We start from the raw sequence: 16,223 nt of genomic DNA, 5'->3' as shown, positions 1-16,223 counted from the left end.
TCCGCAATTACTTTTTGGGCAACCCAATATATTTATATATTTTTATATTTTGGGTTGCCCAAAAAGTAATTGCGGATTTTTTTAAAAGAAAGTATTGGGTTGCCCAAAAAGTAATTGCGGATTTTTTAAAAGAAAGTAAATGCATTTTTAATAAAACTTAGAATGAACTTTAATCAAATATACTTTTTTACACTTTTTTTCTAACGCAAGCTAAAATTAACAGCTGATAACTGACAGACGAAAGAATGCAATTACAGAGTCACAAGCTGTGAAAAAATTTGTCAACGCCGACTATATGAAAAATCCGCAATAACTTTTTGGGCAACCCAATATATGTATGCATTATTATTTCTATTTTTCCTTTCCAAATCTTGTATGTAGTGCAATTTATAGCTGTGATAGTACTTTTTGTTTTCATTTTACTTTTAGTTTAGTTTTGTAAGTTAGGTTAAGGTTAAGTAGTTTTAATATACTTTGGTTTTAGCATGTTATATATCTGTTGGTGTTAGTGGATATTTTATAGGTTATTTAGTTGACACGCGTCGTTCCAGACTTACAAATTCAAGCCAATTCTTCAATTGGATTTTTTCTTTTAAATTTTCCAAAGTGCCTATATTCGACCGAACACCAAAGCAATACAAAAACAGGGGTGTTGCGTGGCACATGCAGCAATATCTGCAACGCAACCCTGAGGTCTCCTTCTTTCTGTGTTAAGTCCACTACGTGTGGGTAATCTCAAATAATGTGTTCGTGCACCCACAGATGGCTCCGTTGCACGGTGGTCCCTAATAAAAGTTCCAAAATTAAACGGATGTTGCACATTGTCGAAAATATCAATTCATTTTAAAATAGTGAACATTAAAACATGCTATGAGGTAGCTTGGAGTACACTATTTGTCACCCATTAAATTAAACTGATTGTACTTATTATTTTCCATTAGGTAAAAACACGTTTCTCATTTGTCTCATATAAAACTATTCGTAATTCCGCACAAATATAATTGAGGTAGAAAACTTAAAATGTTACATTTTTTACAACTGGGGATTTCCAATAAGAATCTTCAGCCAAAAAAATCAATCACAACTACAACTTTACTCTTCTGGCAGTAATTAAGCAATGATGACAGGTCGGTTTCAAGATTTAGAAAGAACGTTCATCGACAAAGTCTGTAAAAAGAATGTGCTTAAGTCCTACGCCGGTAAAGTTGTTACGTCGTTACGACTATACAACCCTGCGTCTGCGGTTGTACGTCCTACGTACTGCATCCTACGTATAGGCTGTGCCACTGAAAATCACCATTGTGAATGACCATAAAATAGAAAATGTCAAAAGAGAATAGAAAGGACACACGAAATGACAACATAACAGCCGCCAAATAAATAAAAATATACAAAGGTATTTATAGATATAGTGGTCGTTACAAATTGTAAAACAACGTTTATTTCTAAAACCACATTAAAATTTATTTGCGACATTTGTCAATCAAAGTAGTTTCCATGGCAAAACAATTAAAGTGGTCTCATTTGTACAACAAACACAAATCATATGGTGCAATCCGCCATATTTTCATCAAGCTGATTGACGTTTTGCCAACACGCACAAAGAATTTTGGTGCGTGAGTGTTACGTGTGAGTACATGAGCAGAGAATGTGAGAAAGAAGATAACAGCAAAGAGAATGCAAACAAAAATCTGCCATCTTAATACTGTCAAACCTGGCCGGCTGTTAACAGCTGTTCGCGTGAGACCACCTTATTAAATCCGGCTTGAATAGTTTCGTTGTGGGTAGCTCTTTGTTGTTGTGCTAATGACACTACCTCTTAATTGTACCATAAATGTAATTGTTAGGAAATGAATGAAATTACAGTGAATGAATTTTCAACTTTATATTAAATTTCAGCATTATTTTGAAATTTCCAACTTTATATTATGGTAAAAAATGGCAGATGAACCAAAAGACTATAAAGAATACAATTTGGAGGCTGATTCAGAGCTGCGTTTCGAAATCGAAGACAAAGATGCTAAAGTGCAAGTGATGGTAATATTTCTGTTAAAAATTAATAAATGTAAATGTGTTTCTACTATCTTTTCCTTAGTTATTTTCAGGATTTGCTGAAACGTTTGGCACTGAGTTGGTAAAAAAGAAAAAGTATATGTTTGGAGTGGGCGCCAAAGTAGCTATATTCACATACCAGGGCTGTGTGTTACATGTGACGGGCAAAACTGATGTTATTTACATTTCCAAAGAGACACCCATGGTACAGTATTTAAATTGTCATGCTGCATTGGAACAATTACGGGAGCAGGCAGAAGAAAAGGACGAACGTGGTCCAGTAGCGATGGTTGTTGGGCCGATGGATGTTGGAAAAAGTACATTGTGCAGAATTCTACTAAATTATGCAGTGCGTTTAGGAAGACGACCGTTGTATGCAGATACTGATGTGGGCCAAGGGGCTTTGTCGATACCTGGAACGATTGGAACAATTTTGGTTGAAAGGCCAGCTAGTATTGAAGAGGGTCTTTCAATGACGGCACCACTGGTTTATCATTTTGGTTATAAGACGCCTTCCGGAAACAATACCTTATATAGAGCTGTTGTCAGCAAAATGGCTGAAGTTACTTTGGAGTCGATGAACGTAAATAAGAAAAGTATGTATTGCTGTCATTTTAATGAGATGGATAATGTATCAGAAAACAGGTGGAATACTTAAAAATTGCGACTGTTTTGCTATTAAAATTTAAACTGTTTTAGCAAAACACTCGGGAATTATAATAAATACCTGTGGCTGGGTAAAAGGCGGTGGCTATGCTATATTAGCCCACACAGCTCAAGCATTTGAAGTAAATGCCGTGTTTGTCTTGGATCAGGAACGGCTGTATAATGAACTTCTACGTGATATGCCATCATTTGTGCGCGTTGTTTTGCTTCCAAAAAGCGGAGGTGTTGTTGAACGCAGCAAGGAACAGCGAGCAGAAGCAAGGGATCAACGAATTAAGGAATATTTTTATGGCTGCAAAACACCATTCTACCCATTTTCGTTCGAAGTCAAATTTTCGGATTTGAAGTTGTATAAAATAGGTGCCCCACCTCTTCCAGATTCGTGTATGCCAATAGGAATGAAGGTAAATTTAGAAAAATAAACGTATTATTCATTTTATTTATTTATTCATATGGATACTTCATTATCAAAAGCAATATGTATGTATATCGGCCAAAACCTAAGCACCCCCTCAGAAATTGTTCATGGGTGTGGCGGTCCCCAGGTACGTAATCCCAGTTTTTGTTTTTAGAATTCTATAAGGTTTCAATTTTCGCTGAATTTCGTTCTTATCATCACATATTAATGGAAGGAAGCACAACATGTGTTTGGTCATTTTAAGGGCCAGGAGTTTAAGCACATGTAGTGAGTACAATCCCATGGCAGCCTGTTGTAGTACCGGATTGACCCGATGAAGCCCTTCATCGGCTTGGGCTGTCGCCTCAGTGTACAATACACTGCTACAACAAAAACAGCAAGCAAGCCATAGGCGAGCAAGCTCGTTCCGGTTCAAAGCCCGATCGACGCGGGAAATTTATGGTCATTTCATTTATTTTATTTAGTGATACATAAGCCTCCTCGGCCAAAAAAACGTATTACAACGATATATACTCCTAAATAAAGATTAACAAATTAAATACTTCACAGTTACAAAAAGATGTAAGATTCATAGCTTAATTCAGTTTAATTGGCTCCCCAGCCATAAGATAATGCAAAAATTTAAACTGTTGCATTTTTTAACAAGTCCCATGTTAGCAATACAAAAAGATTCAAGCAACAACACTATGTTTGATCTGTAGAATAGAAGTTAAAAAGTTTTAAGCAAAAAACATTATTCAAGTGTGAAAATATTCTTAACATGGCGGGCAATACATTCCAACACCTGGTCACACCAATAAAGAATGATCTTTCGAAAACAGGCCTAAATATACGGGGCAAGTTTATCTGAGTAATCCTACTCGAGCGAGAAAAATTGAAGTGTTTACGCAGTATTACCGGTGTTCCACTTTTTATAACTATGTAAAAGAATAAAATATTTCGTAGATCAATAAAACGGTCAAAAGAAGTTCCCAAAAAGGTTTTGACATAGCCCGAAATGTGGCCACGAACGCGTACATTATATACAAACCTAGCTACTGCATTCATCACCCGTTTCAGTTTTAGAAGATTATAGTCAAACGTTCTTGACGTTATTTAAAAGCGCCAATATCTCGCTTGTCATATAGAGTATCGTAGGCAGTCAGTATTTAAGTAAGAGCCGGTGAAGGGCGGCCTATCGCTGAGACTCTCCACTCGATATCGCTGATTTTCAGCGGATGCAGCTGCAACTTCTCCGTATATGGAGCATCCCACTATCCAGCCACATGCCAGGTAGCTCCCAGCAGAGCTTCTCTTGATAAAGCTGAACACCACATAAATTGAAGCATGAAGTTCCTACACGTGTAGTGAGTGTAGTGTATTCCGAATAGTCATGTTCAATGTAGTGTGTATCGGTAGCGAAGGGTTTTTAGTTGTAAGCTGTCCTGTAAAATCAACGCAGTTGCTAACTAGTAATAATACCATTATTAATTAATTACAGCTAAATAAAATACTAAAACCACAATTTTGGGGCTCAAGAAGTCATATCGGTTAACCGGTATATGTGGGAGCGATATCCAAATATGACTTTATATGAGCCTACATTCAGAAGTATCTGTGCAAAATTTTAAGCCAATTGTTTGTAATATATTCATTGGTTGGTGTTGTTGTAGCAGTTTGTTTTGTTCTATCTTTCGTCGCCGTAATTCTGTTGAGTGTCAAGACCCAGGAACTCTGCGACTTAGTTGGGGTGCTTCCACAGGGATCTGGGAGAGTAGTTCTGGCCCAATTACATTCCGGCAGATGCAGCCTTCGAGTTACAATTGGGGCAATGTATGTCCCAATTGTAACCAGGGACCGCACGATACACCTCACCAGTTTAACTGCCCAGCCAGACCCACTCGACATCGCAGATGTCATCAATGGGTGGGGGGCCTGATGCCAAGATCGTACAGTCGTCCGCATATGATACGATCTCTATGCCGTCTGGAGGAGGTGGGATGGAGGATAGGTAGAGGTTAAACAGAGCCGGAGATATCACCCCGCCTTGGGGAACTCCCTGTTTCACTCTACGGTGTTTTGACTTCTTATCCCTAAATTCCACAAATGACTGGCGGCCACACAGATAATTCGCGACCCAACGTTTAAGGCCTGGCTGGAGGGACGTGTTGGCGATGTCCTCAAATAATTTGGCATGGCTGACCGTGTCGAATGCCTTCGATAGGTCCAATGCCACGAGGACCGTCCTATCACATGGCCTGGGTTGATTGAAGCCACGGCAAATGTGTGTGGTGATGGCATGCAAAGCTGTTGTTGTGCTGTGCAATTCTCCTACGAGGCTCGGGAGGAGTAATGCCTCAAGCGTCTTAGCCACTGGTGAGAGAAGGGAGATCGGTCTGTACGACTCCCCCAAACTCGGGTCTTTACCAGGCTTCAGTAGCGGGATCACTCTGCCCATTTTCCAGACATCGGGAACTATAAGAGTGTTCAATGACAGGTTAAGGACAGTGGTAAGGTACTCAACACCAGGTAAATCCAGATTCTTCAGCATCAATGTAGAGATTCCGTCGGGGCCCAACGCCTTGGAAGATTTGGCGCCACGGATGACATTCGTAACTTCGCCCACGGTAAATTGTGATGGCTGTTCATCGGCTCGGAGACCACGAATACGGCGAATGGCTCTCCTCCTTGCCCTGTCTCTCTCGGGATGCACGATAAATTGACGGTTGAACAACCTGGCGCATCTCTTCGGATCAGTCACGGTTAACTCGCCAAAAGTGACTGAGGTCCTGGGGTTCGAGAGAGACTTAACAGTGGCCCACAATTTGCCTGCACCGGTGCCTAAGTTACATTGCTCCAAGTGTTCCAGCCACAAATTCCGCTTATGTTCGTTGACTACCCTGTTTATTTCCAGATTCAGCTCGCTGATTCTGGGGTTAGCGGGGTCCATAGCACGAATCCCATCACGCTCGTCTGCGAGTACCACTGCTTGCGCCGGGAAATTGGGTCGCACTTGCGGTATTCGACCGGCTGGTATAAAGCGAGCGGCTGCTGCGTTGATGATGTCTCGGAATTTCCTCTCGGCCACAAGCACATCAGAGGGGGGTGGCAGTTCATTGAAGCGGCGATTGGTATACTCTCTGAAGCCAGTCCAATTGGCCTTCTTGTAGTTGATGAACGTTCGGCGCTCAGAGGTTATGAAGTCGGGTGGTCGGTCGATGGTGAGGATTATGGGGAGGTGGTCTGACCCCAAAGAGATGACGGCTTGCCAGGATACGTCACTCAGGAGATCAGGGGATGCGATTGAGATGTCTGGCGAGCTGCTGCACCTCCTCGTAATCCTAGTGGGGGCATCCTCATTCACCGTGCAAAACGTGGAGCTATCTATCTGCTCTGCCAAAGCTATGCCACGCTGGTCGTTGCCTAGGGGAAATGCCATGACGAGTGATGTGCATTGAAATCCCCCAGAACCAGACGACTATGGCCAGATAGCAACCCACTTATGTCGGGGCTGTAGGCCTGGCCATTAATCGGGACACAGCTGCCAACCGGCGGTATATACACGTTGTATATCTCTATATCGGCAGTACCAGACCTGACTGCTACCCCCATACATTCCATGTATGGGTCACTAGCGTCAAGCGCAGGCGAGATAGGTCTATACTGCACGGAATGGTGTATAACGAAGGCCAATCCCCCACCTCCATTCCTTGAGCGATCCTTACGTAGCACATTGTAGCCGTGACAACTGTGCAAGCTGCAGGTGTTAGTCAGCTTTGTCTCCTGGATCGCTGCGACCGATATGCTCTTCCGACTCATAAAATCTACAATCTCATCAATCTTGCCTCGCAGTCCATTGCAGTTTAACTGCAGGAACGATACATTTCCCGACACTGGCCTGGCAAAAGTAGGGCTAGGGTGCTGTCTTTGCATAAATTGCCGTACGGGAGAGGTCGGGGGGGTCACATAGTCCGACGACGAGGACGCCAAAGGCGACGACGGCGACGCTTGTGACCCACTGCTGGCTATGTTCGCACAGCACCTAGCGACATAGCCAGTATGACTATACTCCCGTAGCGAAGTTAGGCCAGAGCAAGAACGGAAATGTACCCACTCCAAGCACCTGTTACACCTCACCGACACTGACCGATGATGAAGGCGGTTCTGGCAAACGGAACAGAACCAGGGTCCGGGGTTCTTTTCAATCCCGGCACGGACCAAAAGCATACGGAGAAGGCACTCCGGGATGTGCCTCTCCCATGACGAAAAAAGACGAACACGTACACTGAGGCGGCAGCCCTTGCCGATGAAGATTCCATCGGGTCAATCCGGTGCGTACAACCGGCTGCCATGGGATTGGGATATAGTACTTTTTCGTTGCGTCGACTTCATTGATTACCAATGCCCTCTCAGGAGGATATTTTACTACAGACAAGTCAACTTACCTATATTCTCGAAACTAGTATATTTGTACTTCACAGATTTATAGAATAGAAATATAAGAAAACAAATTAATTTAATTATTTGGCTGGACTGAGTTTGTTACGTTATTTTGTGTTTTTTTTACAATCGAGATGCAAAAATGGTATACGTCTCTAACAGAACCAAAAAACTTCTATTTTCGAATGGAATTAAACTGACCCATAATCTTATGTTGTTGTTGTGGCGATCCTGTTCAAGCTCCTGTAGGTGAGCAAGCTCGTTTCGGTCCAAAGGATCGATCGCCGCGGGAACAGGTTGGCCATCGCCAATAACTCGCCTTGTCATATCGAGCATCATAGGCACTCAGTATTTGTGCAAGAGCCGGTGCCGCCCGGCCTCTCTCCGCTCGATAGCGCCGATTGTTCGCGACCGCCGTTGCAGCTACTCCTTATGGAGCATTCCACTATCCGCAACCTGCGAACGCGCCAGGTAGATCGCACGAAGCTTTCTGTGTTTCACTTTCACTTATCGCGTAATAATAATCGGTTTAACGAGGCCAAAAGAAAGGTATAACCTAGAGGATTCAAATTGTAAATGTAAGTGCTATTCCGTATCCAAATTTGTCGGTAACTACCGATTTTTACAAATCCGTTGTGGTTAACCTGGCCCTCAGAAATTAGAGAAATTAGAAATTAGAGCAAAACGCACTGCTCCCACACACACGTGGGATTCTCGTTCGTTGACATTTTTATTAACTTAAATCTCTTAAAAATACTTCTTGTGAACAGGCTGAAGACAACAAAACAAAGCTGGTTGCTGTGACACCATCTTCATCTCTTTTACATCATATTTTGGCAGTAAGTTTCGCTGAGACCAATGAAGATGATGTTATTGGAACTAATGTAGCTGGATTTGTCTGTGTGTAAGTAGTGCTTTAAATAATTCAAAACAAAATTATTTTATTTTTACCTTTTTTAGCACGGATGTTGATATGGAACGGCAGGCTATTATGATTTTATCACCACAACCCCGCCCTTTGCCAAATACCCTTTTGTTGCTCTCCGATTTACAATTCATGGATAGTCATGCATAATGATGATCAGTCTGTCTATTTATTAACATAGTATATAAAAATTATATCTTCTAAGCATTCGATGTTTTTTGTACTTTGGCCAATTCGGTTTTAAATTTGGCAATTGTTTCGCGGGCCAACTTTAATTTATCTTTGAGTGTGTTAATCTCATTTTTCACCTTTTGTTTGACATCAAGAATATTTTCCAATGTTCTTTGCTTCTTTGTTTCGACTGAAAATGAATAAATACTTTATTTGCATTAAAAGCAACAGATTCCTTTGCATCTAGAACTTACAATCAGTATCATGAGTATAAGGCCCGGCGGTCAGGGGTTGGACATTCATTAGAAAGTGTTGCATTAGCTGAGTGGGCTCTTGGAAAACTATTTCCTCGTAAGATTCAGAGACTAAACCTTTTTTTGGATCCATAGTAGCCGTGGAAAGTTCGCCGTCAACAATTGGTGATTGAAAAAGTTTTAAAATATGATAGCACGTAACTGGTCGTTCAGTGGGGTCATGGAAGTATATTTTGATAACAACCTCAAATTCACCCCATCCCGTTTCTGTGATTTCATAAGGCGGCTTCGTAACAATACGATTAGGATTAGCGTAACTCTCGTGGAGTTTAAAGTGAACTTTCTTTACATAAACCGACATGTCTTCATTATGGTAAGGCTTCACATACACCTTCCACTGATGAGTGTGTCCATCTTCCTCACGTTTCTTGCCAAATGAACGAGCTATATTGCCATAGACAATAGGCTTTAAAATGGTTAAACCCTTAACTCTGCCACCCGAATCTGGGCCAAAATCCGTGGGTATGTTTAAACTATTCATGGTGTGTAGTTATGTCGAAATTCCAATTCTGACAAGTTTTTTTTAACAATTGTAAAGTGCAATTTGTAAACAAAGTAGACACTATAAGCCAATTTTCGACTAATCGATTATTCGACTTTTTGCGCGTAGTTAAATCGAGTACTCGATTAAAACATCGGGCTGTCGACTATCTCTTTTGCGAAGTTAACATGACACATTGTGATCAAAGAGTGTAAGAAAGAATAAGAGATGGCGTTAGAGCGTAATACGGGATGACGAGTGACAAACTTTAAAGACACAACATGTTTGAATTGCTTACGATATTTCGTTTTTCCTTTATTCCAACTTTCGGTTGCAAAGAAACAAAGCAAAATACGAAAAAATGTTCGAAGGAAAGCCCGAATCAAAAAAGAATAACCCGAAAATGTTGCAACCCTCAATGGGAATCCAATTGGAATACAATAAAAATGTTGTGCCTTTAACGCGAGTTATTTTACGGTACGGGGAAGACAAAGCAGAAGCCCTCTCTTGTATTAGATATTATGCTCTTTGATAAGTGCATCCTGACTTGCCACGTTTACAATTAACTGAATCGAAATTTATACTGACGCAGTGGTTACCGTTACACCCATGACATAATTACCAGGTAGTGTACCGTTAACAGCTGCGTACAATTTTTTTTCGCGAAGTGCACTATCTGTCAACTAGATTTGGGTGGGTGTGTTTATTATAGTCAAGAACCATAACAGACAAACAACAACAAATGGCGCGAACTAGTTACATACTCAAAATCAGAGTTGCACTAACACCGATTTTGACAGATATTGCACTCAATATTTTGTTGTTGGGCAACTGCCACTACCTGTAAATGAATATATCTTGGCTACACACAAAGGCGGTCAGATGCAAAGAGAATAAGATCTATTCAAGAGAGGGTTTCTGCTTTGTCTTCCCCGTACCGTAAAATAACTCACGTTAAAGACACAACATTTTTATTGTATTCCAATTGGATTCACATTGAGGGTTGCAACATTGTCGGGTTATTCTGTTTTGATTCGGGCATTCGTTCGAACATTTTTTCGTATTTTGCTTTGTTTCTTTGCAACCGAAAGTTGGAATAAAGGAAAAACGAAATATCGTAAGCAATTCAAATATGTTGTGTCTTTAAGTTTTGTCACTCGTCATCCCGTATTGCCCTCTAACGGGCAGCTCTTGTTCTTTCTTACGCTCTTTGGTCAGATGTCTGATTTTTGTTTGCATTCTCTTTGTTGTCATCTTCTCGCATATTCTCTGCTCATGTATGCACACGTATACACACTCGAACACTAATTTCTTTTCGTGTGTTGATAAAACGTCGATCAGCTTGGTGCCGAAATGGCGGATTGCACGATATGATTTATGGTTGTTGTACAATGAGACCACCTTTAATTGTCTCGCCATGGCTACACAAAGATAAAAGTTGATACCCATGGCACAATTATAAGTGCATCCTGGTTTATAGCAAACGTTTCAGTACGATGCGGTGTTGTATGGTAACAAAGCAATACCACATGGTATCGGCTGGTGCTAGCCTTGTTACCGAACTACAATAGTATTAGTCTTACTCTGCGGCAACCCTGAACTTGATGACTTCTGAGAGTAAACAAGATGGCAACCCTTCAGCTGCCAGACGAAGACAAAAGCAATTGGTAGATGCTCATGAGTTGTTTAGTCTTCAGCTGTAGGCTTTCGTAAAATTTAATCGAATTGATTGTCGCACAATTTTATATTAAATAAAGATAGATTTAAATAGTTGTTAAGTTAATCTTGAGTCTTTTATTGCTAACAACTATACTACCAATCTGTTACTTGTTTTAGTACCAATCTGTCATTGGTTTTAGTATCACACCGACTGGTTTTCTAGATCCCGAATTCGTTTGGCACCACACCAAACTCATCGATAGGATCTACAATGCTATTATTATTTTAATAACCATGCATAATGATGTGCCATGTAAACTACGCATTAATGCTAACCGATTGCTAAATAGTCGATAGTTGTGTTTAACTACCGATAAATATATCAGGTCTCTGTCATCACTATTTTCCAGTTTCATTTTTATTCTTATTTTACGTTTCCTAGTAAGCAGGAGGAGGTTTCGGAAAAATTTCGTTTTCTCGCGTTTCCCCGTGGCCGCCTACCACCCCGTTAATTAATTAATTTCATTTTCTATAGCAAAAGAAAAAGGGAATATAGAAATCATATTGATTGATTGAACATTGCAAATAAAAGGATCTTCCACCAACTATTAACATTTCGACATAGGTCTCTACGCGGTGATTGTGTGTGTACGCATCATTTTGCTTGGAAGAAAAAATATAAAAAAAATTGTGTGAAATGTGTTATTTATAGCGCTTCAAAGCAACAATAAGAACGTTTTTAAACAAATGTATATTTAAAAAATAATAATAATCGTGTTTATGTGAACCACTGAAAGTGAGTGTAGCGATTTGATACATAATCTATTAGAAAAAAGGTGGAAAATAGTGTGTGCGTGTGGATACGGGGCACTATCAAATATGCGGAACTTTTTCCTAGCACTGCTGCTTTCCTTTGACCTCTATTTATTTTCTTCTTTGAAAAGTGTTGTTGCTGGTAAGTTAATTTTGTCTTAAAAAAGGAACATTGTTTTAAATGTGATGAAGTTTATTTCCAATTCTGGGCGTGTTCCCCATGACTGTTTATTCACTGCTACCAATTGTCAAAGTTGTGTTTGTTACTTTGACACTTGTTTTTATTGAGAGAATATAATAGAGAATTTAATTTAACTGATCTTGGGAAAGAGAGATTTTAGAGAGAGGGGGAGTCTAAGAGCAGTTCATATCATAGACGAATATTCAATATTCCAAGATATTCGTGTATGATTGAAACCACCTACAGTTTTGTTGTAGCTGATCTTATTTTGGAGCACAGAAAAAATTTGGAGCTTAGAAAATTTGCTATCTGTGGTTTGGTGTTTTCCAACCACTGAAAATGGGATGGGACATTTTATTAATACATAAATTAAACAAAGTAGAGTATAAGTTCAAACCTTTTTATTCCTTCTGGCGTTAACTTTCATATTATTGATAATAGCAAATAAATAAATTCTAAAAGAATTTCCGTTTGTTTTTATATTTTTGATAATAGCAAATAAATAAATTTTAAAAGAATTTCCGTTTGCTTTTAATCTCAAAATTCGAAATTTTATGAGAATTTGTTTTTCTAAGAGATGAAAACCTTTATTTTTATCTCTTCGTAGTGCCAAGCAGAGTTGTCAGATTAGAGGAAATTTCCCCAAATCGGGAATATTTTTTTGCGATTGGGGAAAAATTCATATTTGTCATGTTTATTTGTAAATAACGGTTATAATTTGTCTTTGACTCTTTCATATTGTATTTTTATTATTATTGTACTTTATTGTGTTAAGCTGTTATAGGTAATTATACCGTATAATCCGTATTTCTGGCCGAGTAGGTTTAGAATTACTGAGATTTATACGAATAATTGTTGTGAAAAAAAGTAAAAATTGGGTATTTTCTAGTGAAAATTCCATCAGCAAAGATAGCTTCGAAATAAATGTTCTTGGGAATTTTGCTTACGTCTAGTCTGGCCGAAACCATTGGATTGGGTGTGATTTAATAGAAAGCATTTTCACTACACTGTTGTTTACTGACGAAACGTATGCATAGGCTTTTTCGTACTAAAGCTGGAAATGTTTCCAACTTAAAATCGGCTAAGAATGCAAAACTAAAATAATCGGGTATGAGTCTGGTTCGTTTCGCAGGCTAATGTGAAATATTTGTGAAATGTGGTGACCCGTATGATAGATTTCACTAAAAAAAAAACTGAAACCATTTCACTAAAAATTTTATGGTGAAAGCAATGTGAATTCCTCCTTATACTGAAAATACACCTTAAACTCACAAAACAACTGTTGAATAACCACTTTTGGGTTGTTTTTTTATTTTTGTCATTAAAAAATCACTTCAGTGTGCGCTAAATTGAGAATTAAAAAAAAATCTACAATTTGGTCTCAACAAGAAAGCAGCAGGCATTTCGACATTTCCAAAATTTTTAAAACAAATTATAAGTCCAAGGTTTTGTTCCTCTTTCTATCCTTTGTTTCTGCAATAATTATTTCGTGTGAACTGGCAGTCACCTAAATATTTATTTGGTGAAACGAATGTGAAAAGGGAAAACCATTTTTGGCGAAACCAAGGTCACACCGGAATATTTTATACCAACCTCCATAGGTTGGGGTGTATACTAAAACAATCATTTCGTTCGTAACACTTCAAAATAATAGTGTGCTTCCCCATAAGGTGTATATGTGCATATTTTCTTAATGGTAATTACATTCTAGGTTGATCTATCCATTGCCGTCCGTCTGCCGAAATCACGATAGTGGTCGAATGAATGAAGCCATCTCTCTGAAATGTTAGGCTATTTGCAAATGAGCTCCCATATAAAGTGGTCTTTCGACTTGACAACTAACCCCCTAGAAACTGCAATATTTATCCGATTGGTCTGAATTGTACGAATTATTCTGTTACGACTTCTAACAATCGCGGTTTATTACCCGATGTATTAGATCCCATATAAAACGAATAAAACTGTCTTGTCGGCTGAAATTTTTATAACTTGCAATCCTTAATTTTTTATATATTAAAAAAACTTGAGTCAGTATATTTTTTCTTAAGCGGAATATCTTAGGCGAAATACATTTAAATCTGGCAACCGTGGTGTTAAGTTGATATTCCTCTAGCTCCCTTTTAAGATTTTCTCATGTTAAACAATATATGGGATACACGAAAATTTTTAACAAAACAAAATCCGAAAAACAACGCCTAAGATGAGTTCTTGGGTCGTGTTAAGCCATACAATTTGGTTGGCCAAACATAACATAACACGATAAATTAAAATGTAATGTAACAATCGTGTCTGTGTATAGGTATGGGTAAATGTAAATAACATATTGGTATTTCTGTATTTGACAATGCTATAATGATTCATTCTCAATTTTTGTTTTTGATTTACTCAAAAAGTTTTTTTGTAATTCTCTTTTTATTTCTCTTTTGAGGCGAACTTAAAGATCGAAAAATTTTTGTGAGCCGACTTTTACATAGACTCACTAAGAGTGAGTCTATGGATTTTCAAACTTTGCCATATCGATCTTTTGTTGATAAAAGTTTGGTAATGCTTCAAATTTACTGCAAACTAAATTGTCGGCAATAAAAATGTGCATCAGTGGTAAAGGCTCAATTACACCTCATGTATTTGTCTTATGACGTGTAAAATGTAGCACATGTTCAGTTGTACATGAAGATCACTTTTCAAAATAGCACATGCAATTTTTTTCGATTAGCGTGCTCTATTCCTTCTGGCAAAAACATAGAGAAATCAGCTGTTTTTCATGTTAGTCGAATGAAAGCAACCCCAAATCAAATTGTTTACAAAAATTTGTGATTTAACCAGCTTTCTCACAACTTTAACAATTTGTACGCATAAAAATATCAGATTTTGCAAACATTTTTAGGTTATGTCATACGAAAATAATATACAGGTGTGATAGCAAAAATAATGAAGAGTATGTAAATTGACAATTTTGACAAACATTATCAATTACATGTGAATACAAAAAGTGACATGTCATAAGACATCTATTGGGTTGCCCAAAAAGTAATTGCAGATTTTTCATATAGTCGGCGTTGACAAATTTTTTCACAGCTTGTGACTCTGTAATTGCATTCTTTCTTCTGTCAGTTATCAGCTGTTACTTTTAGCTTGCTTTAGAAAAAAAGTGTAAAAAAAGTATATTTGATTAAAGTTCATTCTAAGTTTTATTAAAAATGGATTTACTTTCTTTTAAAAAATCCGCAATTACTTTTTGGGCAACCCAATACATGCCGTGTTATAGCGCCAACCGGCTGCCATGGGATTGGTTGTTGTTATTGTAGCCCCACACTTAAATATGGAGGTAGCTATTATCAATCAATCAAACTCCGTAGTGGAGCAAGCTCGTTCCGGTCCATATAACCGATTTCCGCAGGAACGGTATGGTAATTTTTTATTTAAAGACGCTTAAAACTCGCCTTGTCAAATCGAGTATTACTTGACATACTTTTTACTTATTTGGCTATTACAAAACATTTGTTCCATTAGCCGAACTTAGAATACACTGTTCGTCCCGATTTGCATGTACCTTGCCTGCTTTCAGAAGTACCCACGTTTTAGATTTTTTTGAGGTTAGGATTTTCATGCATTAGTATTTGACAGATCACGTGGGATTTCAGACATGGTGTCAAAGAGAAAGATGCTCAGTATGCTTTGACATTTCATCATAAATAGACTTACTAACGAGCAACGCTTGCAAATCATTGAATTTTATTACCAAAATCGGTGTTCGGTTCGAAATGTGTTCATTCACCGTAACGTTGCGTCCGACAGCATCTTTGAAAAAATACGGTCCAATGATTCCACCAGCGTACAAACCACACCAAACAGTGCATTTTTCGGGATGCATGGGCAGTTCTTGAACGGCTTCTGGTTGCTCTTCACTCCAAATGCGGCAATTTTGCTTATTTACGTAGCCATTCAACCAGAAATGAGCCTCATCGCTGAACAAAATTTGTCAAAATTTGAACACATTTCGAACCGAACACTGATTTTGGTAATAAAATTCAATGATTTGCAAGCGTTGCTCGTTAGTAAGTCTATTCATGATGAAATGTCAAAGCATACTGAGCATCTTTCTCTTTGACACCATGTCTGAAATC

The 16,223-nt window shown here is 38.6% G+C and overlaps 3 protein-coding genes across 5 annotated transcripts in view; 2 read left to right on the top strand and 1 right to left on the bottom strand.

The window, feature by feature from the left end:
• The first annotated feature begins 1,322 nt into the window (after positions 1-1,322).
• On the top strand, positions 1,323-8,875 carry LOC106089418 (protein CLP1 homolog). 2 transcript variants are annotated; one of them, XM_013255260.2, is made up of 6 exons: positions 1,323-1,396; positions 1,900-2,037; positions 2,096-2,648; positions 2,752-3,122; positions 8,326-8,459; positions 8,516-8,875. In XM_013255260.2, exons 2-6 carry the CDS (start codon positions 1,939-1,941, stop codon positions 8,628-8,630), a joined length of 1,272 nt encoding a protein of 423 aa, XP_013110714.2. In that variant the 5' UTR covers positions 1,323-1,396; positions 1,900-1,938; the 3' UTR covers positions 8,631-8,875. The 2 variants fall into 2 exon arrangements, with proteins under 2 accessions (XP_013110714.2, XP_013110712.2); XM_013255258.2 differs by lacking the exon at positions 1,323-1,396 and adding an exon at positions 1,660-1,836.
• LOC106089419 (YEATS domain-containing protein 4) lies at positions 8,628-9,574 on the bottom strand. Its single transcript, XM_013255261.2, has 2 exons — positions 8,906-9,574; positions 8,628-8,841 (listed from the first exon to the last, which is right to left on the bottom strand). The coding sequence occupies exons 1-2, from the start codon at positions 9,444-9,446 to the stop codon at positions 8,681-8,683; spliced, it is 702 nt and encodes a 233-aa protein (XP_013110715.1). The 5' UTR covers positions 9,447-9,574; the 3' UTR covers positions 8,628-8,680.
• A 1,957-nt stretch (positions 9,575-11,531) lies between these two features.
• LOC106089413 (neurexin-4) overlaps positions 11,532-16,223 on the top strand; it is an 88,722-nt gene continuing 84,030 nt past the window's right edge. For both annotated transcript variants that reach the window (XM_059361104.1, XM_059361103.1), the window contains exon 1: positions 11,532-12,060. In XM_059361104.1, the coding sequence (XP_059217087.1) occupies positions 11,985-12,060 (76 nt within the window). In that variant the 5' untranslated portion in view covers positions 11,532-11,984. The remainder of the gene's footprint in view (positions 12,061-16,223) is intronic.

This window comes from Stomoxys calcitrans, chromosome 1, assembly GCF_963082655.1.
Source record: "Stomoxys calcitrans chromosome 1, idStoCalc2.1, whole genome shotgun sequence".
Lineage (NCBI taxonomy): Eukaryota > Metazoa > Arthropoda > Insecta > Diptera > Muscidae > Stomoxys > Stomoxys calcitrans.
Note: the sequence above shows the minus strand (reverse complement) of the source record. Positions and strands in the feature narration are given on the sequence as shown.

Coding starts and splice junctions, on each gene's coding strand:
- LOC106089419 (XM_013255261.2), bottom strand. CDS start 9,446: ATGAATAGTTTAAACATACCCACGGATTTTGGCCCAGATTCGGGTGGC. Junction 8,842..8,905: donor TTATACTCATGATACTGATT/GTAAGTTCTAGA, acceptor ATTCATTTTCAG/TCGAAACAAAGAAGCAAAGA.
- LOC106089418 (XM_013255260.2), top strand. CDS start 1,939: ATGGCAGATGAACCAAAAGACTATAAAGAATACAATTTGGAGGCTGAT. Junction 3,123..8,325: donor GTATGCCAATAGGAATGAAG/GTAAATTTAGAA, acceptor TCTTGTGAACAG/GCTGAAGACAACAAAACAAA. Junction 8,460..8,515: donor GTAGCTGGATTTGTCTGTGT/GTAAGTAGTGCT, acceptor TACCTTTTTTAG/CACGGATGTTGATATGGAAC.